We start from the raw sequence: 8,262 nt of genomic DNA on the forward strand, positions 1-8,262 counted from the left end.
GGCCGCAATAGGGTGACCTTTTAACCTGATCGAACGATTCCCTGAACATGCGGTTTCAGTAGAATGCGGTTGTTTACTTGTTTATCGGAATATGTATTTGGTTAGGAGGAAGAAGCAACCAATGAGATTGGAGTGACCAGAGTTCAGATGTTGGGATAAATTACCTACGGAAAACAATATTTAAAGATTTAGGCTGGAGTCCAGAATGAGGTTGACCCGGTTATGATAATAACATCCATCTTCAAGTAGCCAATATACAGGTACCTTGATAAATTAAGACACTTCTTTGTCATAGGCCTATTCGAATCTTTTTCTTGCTGTTAACGACATTATTGCCCTTTATCATTCATTTTATGAGGGCAAGGGTTTTCACAAATAAAGGCTTCAATAAATAAAATATTGAAGCGAGGGATCGTGTCAAAACCGGAAGTGCTATTGAAAAAACATCTACCCGTGAATAAAGCATAAGTTAAAAGGTAATGTCATCCACGCCTATGAGATAAACTTATTTAGATGGAGCTTAACATTTATATAACGAAAAATAAGGGTTTATTTCAAAGCGCAAATAAGATGCCTTTGACGAAAACAACAACCACCCTAGCCTTAACTCCCGCCCTTCTCATGTTAGAGTCCCTAAAACCCTACCCATTACCACTAGAAACGTTTTCTTATCCATTATCAATTATGTATATCCATACATGACGCAGGTGTAAATGTCAAAGTGTACCGCCAACTGTAAAAGTCGGTGCTTCTTGCAAAAGTCCAATAGTAGTGTTATGTAGGGACTGTTGCTGTTGCAATGTGTGAACTTGATAATGGAAGAGGTAGCATTGGTTGAGTGGGTGGTTCTGGTATTACTCGTAGCCGGAGTGGTGCTTCTCCTGATCCAGAGGCTGATTCTGTTAAGTGTTCCTGTGATCCAATTACATATATGTATCCTGACTTTGCCAAAGTTTTCCCGGAACATCTCTTTTTCCACCTCAGGAGAGACAGTATGGATGGTTTTGCTTTGTTTTCTTTTATTCGTTCGAGTAGATGAGATCTGTCATATTGACTAAGGCAACTCGAATTAGTTGAATCATTATAGATTGTTGATGTCTGCTCACATTCCTGATATACGTTTTCTTCCATTCTTGTGTAGATTTGAGAAGCTGATTCACCAAGGGAACGGCTATCTTGTACATATTTATCATACCTTTTCCCGGAAAACTGTCTGTGAAAATGATAGTTTTAAAACTAAAAAACATATTTCATTCAGATAAATAAATGTGAATGTATTGTATATTTATATATAATATTATATATATTTTATATGTTGTCACACTTATTCTGATAAATTTAAAGATAGTCATTTCAGCTACACTTTTCTGAGATAAATACCTTTTTCTAAAAGTCATGAATTTGACAATAATTCGTTTTTTTTCACCAATAATAAAACAGGTGCGTTGCAGTTTTATAGCAATATATCTAATATGAATGTAATGAAGGATGTACCTTTTTACACAGAGACAAGTTATTAGTGCTGCAACAAAGAAAACACATCCAGTTGCAAAGAATGCCAAGCAAGCCACGGACATTCCTAGAAAATTAGAAATGAGCAGGAATATGATTATATGTGAACAACTGTCATTTTGAAGCGTTGCCTGTGTTGCGCAATGGTCAAAGCGTCTGCTCTATAGTCGCAAGGTAAGGAGTTGATCCTAACGTTGCGGGTTCGAATCCCACTGTGGGACGTAGAGTCTGGTCCTTCGGATGAGACCGTATAAACCAAGGTCCCGTGTCACAGTAGGTATTGGAACGAAAAAGATCCCTCCCTGCTCAATGGCCCTGAGTGCCGAGTATAGGTCAAAAATTGCAGCTCTCCACCGGCAATTGGTGGGGTCTCCATATGAGTGAAAAAGTCTCGAGAGGGACGTTAAACAATATAAATTCAATCATTTTGAAGCAAAATTTATTCTTAATTTTAAAAAAAAATATGTATTTACTCATATTAACGTGAGTATATTGAGAAACATCTTGATTTGGTATTGCTCATGAAATAATTATCTCTTTCACGTCAAACCTTCTGCTCAATTCCTTACTATAAATGACCCTTGCATGCAGCATTAATTTCCATTCAAGGACATGATTTGATATTATTCTGTCGCTGCAGAGTGAATGATTTAATGGTTTTGATTTAAGATCCTTAATGATGTTATAAGATTATAAAAAATGTTTAATTTTGTGAGATTGGATATGGTTCAACTTGATAAATAAAAACTTAATTGTGTTGCTGAATAAAAATTCTTGGCAGATTTTGTACTAAAAATGTTTTTTAACATTAAATTTTAATGAGGTGCGTACTTGATGAATTTTCCTCATGAAAACAATTCCCTGTCGTAGCATTACACCTGTCACACTCACACTTATCTTGACATTTAAGGCCATAATATCCTTTGGGACACAGTTTGCTGCATTCTATTCCAAATGACCCTATGCATGCTTGATAAAAGAATACAATGACTATTTCATTCTTATGCATATGGAATTAGAAAATGAATTTCATTACTTGAGATAAAAAAGCACAAATACGACAGATTCAAATGTTCTTGGTAATGTATAATTGTATAAGGTAAAGTAACTTTAATCGTGTGAGTCTTAGAAATTAAGACCAATTTTGTCATTTTATTACCTACAAATTTCTTGAACTTCAAGATACCTTTAAAACGTGTTTAATGTAACAATCAATTTAAAGTACAACTTACGGTAACATTTTCCTCCAATAGTTCTATACGAAGTACAACATCGGGAATTCCTTATAAAATACAAATTCTTAATTTATTATGTGACTTAATAAATGAACCTTAGAAAAACGTATTAAAACTTCAACATGTACTTACTCAGAAGAAACAGAATCGCTACACTTAGGTTCTATAGGAATTATACCTAACTGTTTTGCATTATGAACCAAAGAAATGACTATCATAACAACCTTGAAAAGATCCATATTCTACAACTTTGTTTTAAATGAGTATATAAAAATGACTTCCTGAAAAATTTTGCCCTCTTTGAATATATCGTTTATTTTTATTTCTAAAAATGCAATTAATATTATGTATGATTGCACTCAACAGATGTCTATAACAGGGAAAAGTCTGCATATACGAGGAAACTGATATCTTATTCCCTCTCCAAATTACATATACTTACAAAATTGAACTAAAGCACATTTGTAAAAGTACCTACACTTCAAATTATACTAACATTAACCCCCTCTCTACCCATTGATACATAAGGTTCATTGTAGTTGTGATCAGTCTAAACAGTTTCCTAGTTTAAAGGTAACGCTGAAAAAATTTGTTTGTTTTTAATTTTGGAGGAAAACGCGAAATGGTACACTTTTCAAAATGGCTCAATGTTTATTTTAACTACTGAAAAATGAGGATCTCATTTTGTTTTGATTAATTTACTTTGAATACTGTTCGTTATCTCCATATTTTTCACACTTCACATGTGTATTTTTGACCTTAATTATACCCTTGACTTTTATCTACTTAAAACACCTTTACTTGGGCCAAAATTTCTGAACAGTTTGTACAGGAACCGTTATATTTCACAGATGTATGCCTTGTAACAAGACCTTTGATCGGATACAAACAATGCTTGCCTTTGACATTGACCTCAGAGTTTGACACACTTTGAAACCATTAACCTTGGTAACAACTTTTGAACAAATGGTGCTATGACTCTTATGTTTCAAAATTAATGTACATTTCTTATGAAAGGGCCGTTTACTTGGTCACTTTTAATTTGACTTTTAGACATTGATCTTAGAGTTTAATTCATGATTTAAAAAGTTTAATCTTTATCATTAATTTTGAATAGTTGGTGCTTGGGAGTCATATTTTACAAGTATATTTATTGGGTAAGAACATATTTTCATCTCTTGACATTGGAATTTGACTTTCATTTGAGAAACTTCAACTTTCGCCAAAAGCTACCATTAAGAGGGTATCAGTGTTTCACAAACACATCTTATTTTCATTATAAAGATTATACTACTTTTATTTAGTGCCTTTTGAAATTATTCGAGTACCCAAAAGCGCTTAACATGTAAAAAAAAAAGTACAATATTAAACGAAGAACATTAAAGAATAAAAAAAGAAACAACAACATAAAACAGCTTGGCAACTTGATACGCAATTACATACCCTGACACGTATAGAATGGTCTGCCAAGTTTTTAATCAAAGAGATGCTGTGAATTCGGTGTGTGATAGTGTGTTGAGAAACAGCTTATTGCATATCGTTCACAATAGAGAGAACGAAGGAGGTCAGACCTTAGCATAATATATTGTATTCAATTAAAATCTACCAGTGTGTATGAGGAAATTACAATACAGTATATTGACGTACATAAAAATGAATCTCATAAGATTGATCGCATCGCTCTCTTTTTTGCTGGTTGAAAATACATCTATAGATCTAAAACCAGTGGATCCACGTTGTTCAAAAACACAGTACGTGCTTAACTTTACTTTGTCTGAAGAAGTGTTTCCAAATATTTTGATTTGTAGCAAATCATGATAATAAGATGTGGCATTGTTGATGTATTGATGTAATGAACTCATTTTAAAAAATACACTTCATATTATAATATTTTAATGAATATATTTTAGAGGTGGTCCCTTTCTATGTTGTGCCGGTGTAACGACGAAAAGTGACCCCCGTAGAATATTGACCGGGGGTCATTTTTCTACGTAGAAATTTGACCCCCTGGTCAATATACTACGTAGAAAAATGACCCACTTTTCTGTGGAAATAATGGCCTTGGGGTCGTTTTTCTCCGCGTGCATTGTAGAAAAATGATCCCGTAGAATAATGACCCCTTGTCATTTTTTGATGCAAAAACATTCCTTTTGGTAGGAATATTCTTGTTAGGCGAATGTATATGGGTAATATCAACTTGCATTATGCTTTGAAGTGTTATTTCTGAAAGCTTTTAAGCTTAGATAACGAAATCAAATCTATACAATATATACCTTACATTAATTATCCCCATTGAGGGAAAACAATATTAAAATGTTCTAACTAAAGGCTGTTAGAGCAAAGATACGCACATTCGTAGAAACGTTTAATACATTTTATACAGTAAGGTAGGATTCTTCTAACATTTCTTGTATTTAAAAATTAATGAAATTTTCACAGAATCAACAAGACAATATCGCTAAGTGATGGTATATCAGTGAGATTAAATTTGACCGTTTAATAAGAGGCAAGGTCAGGTCAAGATCATTACCTTTTAAGGACATTAAGAATTAAAAAAAAATTACTGTTTCCAATCAAGCGATCCCTACTTGGAATTCAAAAGAATGAATATTTTACCATATAGGGCCTATAAGATGATATTACCAAAGTGACATAGATAATTCAAATAAAATGGATATTTGCTAATCCGAATTTCCTCTACTTTTCTTAAATTTCTAGGATATATTAGTTATTTTTATATGCTTCCTATATTTAACTTTTTCTCATTTTACATATGGTACAGTTGTCACATAAAGGTACAAAATTATACAAAAACTTTGTTTGATCGTTTACTAAGAGAGAAATAAACACTTTTTACGGATTTTTGGCTCAAATATGTACTTAGATTCAAAGCATTTAAAAGCCAACATAGTTCTAGTATGTGTGAAAAATATTATTTATTTGATATATTTTGAAACTTTAGTCCCTTATTATTATTTTACCTTGCATTTGAACATTTCGTCTAGTCTTTCATTGCGTAAAAATTATAACCAAATTCAACGTTCAATAATAATATTGAGAGGCAGTTTATAAGATATTTTCATACACCGCCATTCCGCCAAAAATATGTATACATGTGTAGTCCCTGCTAGTTTTCAAACGCAGTTTACCATTTTTATTTAAAGTTGTACAATTGTGATGAGGAAAGAAAAATATGGTCTTTTAAATCCCTCACACCTAAATAATTATATAAGACATATAAGCAAATGTACTTTGAATATTTCATCTAGTCAGAAACTAGAGAAGAATCCTACCTTAAAAAAAGTTATTTTCTAGCTGGTGTCAAAAAAAGTTTCATAATTAATTATAAACCTCTTTAATTTTACCCTGGATAAATAATTCGCAAAAATCAAAATCAAGTTATAAAAGTTTAAAGTTTTTGATCCCTACTTTTAAAATTGGCGCGAAAAAGGGCGCTAGCTTAGAAAATTAGATATTATATTAAAATATTTGATTTCCTATGAATGAAGTTTCAAACTTCTCTTTAAAAGATAGGGATGTATTTCTGTGACAAGACCTTTTTTGTGTACAACCAATTTTGACCTTTTGACATTGACCTTGGAGTTTGACACACTTTTACAAAAAAATTCCACACTTTTACTTTGGCATTAACTTTTGGACGGTATGTGCTATGACTTTATATCGAAGTAATGGCTTGATAGACTAAGAGTTCATTAATTTGCAAAGGTAGTGTCTATAAAATCTCAGAAGAAAGGGGATGTAACAGCAACCATTGGTCAGGTGTTTGTGGGCTAAAAAGTGTTGAAAAGGGAAGTTTTTTTTATTTAAAGATACCTCTGAAGGTTGCACTATTATTCACTCATGATCAGATGTAAATTTTTGCCAGTTTTGGAGGAATTTTTAATATCATTACAAGAACCTTCTCGGTGTGTATTGTATTTCCTGTATATACCGCAACAAGAGGCCCACGGGCCTTATAGGTTACCTGAGTATCCCGTAACAACTTTCCACAATTAAATGAATTTGATTAATATTTTAAACCAGAGGCCATGAAATTCACAATTTTGAAAGAGGCACCATTGTATATCATAACTACACACTTAGAATGTTTACTTTGATTACTTATTACCCAGAGGTAGATCAGAGTAACAAAGAGAAAATGCACGTCCAGACAGGAACCACTGAGCCTGGGGCTATATATTTCAAAATTTTGGAAATTTTATCATGAATTTTATTTCATCATAAATTGTTGATTGATACAAAATTTCAAAGCATTAATTCATTTTCAGACTACTCGTATGTACACCCCCTCCAAATACCTCGGACGCAGGGGCCCGAAAATTAACCATTTTGGAAAAGACAGCTTTCTTCATCATAAATATTTACTTAGGTCATTGGCATAATACCCAGGAGCAAAGAAAAAGTTTTTCAAAGAATTCATGCATTTTCATTATGTAAACATTAGTGCCCCACCCTAACACAAAAACCCCTGACCCAAGGGCCCTGAAACTCACAAATCTCAAAGAGGCATCCTTCCTCCTCATAACTATGTACATTATTCAATGGTTTAATACCCAGGCATAGAAAAGAAGATTTTCAAAGAAATAATTCATTTTCACTATATAATCTTTATAGCACTGCCCTAGCACTAGAAACCCTGACCCTGGGGCCATGAAATTCACAATTTTGGAAGAAGCAGCCTTATTCAACATAAATATGCACTTGGTTGTTTATTTAATGTCCATTAGCAAAGAAGAAGAATTTCAAAGAAATAATGCATTTTAACTATATAATCTATTTAGCCCCACCCAAGCACTAGAACCCCTGACCCTGAGGCCATGAAATTCACAATTTTAGAAGAGGCAGCCATATTCAACTTAACTATGCATTTGGTTAGTTTATTTAATGCCCAGGAGCAGAAAAGAAGATTTTCAAAGAAATAATGCATTTTAACTATATAATCTATTTAGCCCCACCCTAGCACTAGAACCCCTGACCTTGGGGCCATGAATTTCACAATTTTGGTAGAGGACTCAATGCTGATTACAATCATACCAACAGTTTGACTGCTTGATGTCCAGGAGTAAAGAAGAAGATTTTTAAAGATTGCAATATTTTTAGTGGTTTTGGCCCAAGACTTTAAAGTCCAGACTTTTTTTATTGACAGCTGCTTTTTCAATAAAAATGGAACTCGTGAAATTACCTACCTAGTAAATGGTCATTCGCAAAATTATTTTGTTAAAACACATTCTGATTGCAGAGTACACCCAAGTACTCTGAAGTTGACATCTAAAAGATGCTTGAGTTTCGGATTGACAATATCTATGTGGTTTTTTGAGTCGAGGCCTTCCAACAATCTATTGGAATTTCCATGGGTACCAAATGCAATCCGTTATTAGTAGGCCTATTTTTGTATTCATATGAAGCAGAATTCGTGCAAAATCTTATGTTTCGGAGGTCCGTGTTTGCTCTGCTCTTATTTTGTATTGTTTTATGGACTTTGATATTAAATACT

At 33.1% G+C, this 8,262-nt stretch overlaps 1 protein-coding gene across 1 annotated transcript; it reads right to left on the minus strand.

Annotated features, from left to right (window-relative positions):
- Positions 1–555: 555 nt before the first annotated feature.
- Positions 556–2,473, minus strand: LOC134258978 (uncharacterized). Its single transcript, XM_062741571.1, has 3 exons — positions 2,344–2,473; positions 1,495–1,579; positions 556–1,213 (listed from the first exon to the last, which is right to left on the minus strand). The coding sequence occupies exons 2-3, from the start codon at positions 1,575–1,577 to the stop codon at positions 775–777; spliced, it is 522 nt and encodes a 173-aa protein (XP_062597555.1). The 5' UTR covers positions 1,578–1,579; positions 2,344–2,473; the 3' UTR covers positions 556–774.
- Positions 2,474–8,262: the final 5,789 nt, after the last annotated feature.

Source organism: Saccostrea cucullata, unplaced genomic scaffold (genome assembly GCF_032062105.1).
Source record: "Saccostrea cucullata isolate Sc308-1 unplaced genomic scaffold, CSIRO_AGI_Scuc_v1 ctg2933, whole genome shotgun sequence".
In the NCBI taxonomy this organism is placed as follows: Eukaryota; Metazoa; Mollusca; class Bivalvia; order Ostreida; family Ostreidae; genus Saccostrea; species Saccostrea cuccullata.

Excerpts from the sequence above, each read along its gene's own strand:
- LOC134258978 (XM_062741571.1), bottom strand. The coding sequence starts at position 1,577 with ATGTCCGTGGCTTGCTTGGCATTCTTTGCAACTGGATGTGTTTTCTTT. Across the intron at positions 1,214-1,494 it reads ACTTGTCTCTGTGTAAAAAG|ACAGTTTTCCGGGAAAAGGT; the intron begins GTACATCCTTCA and ends TCATTTTCACAG.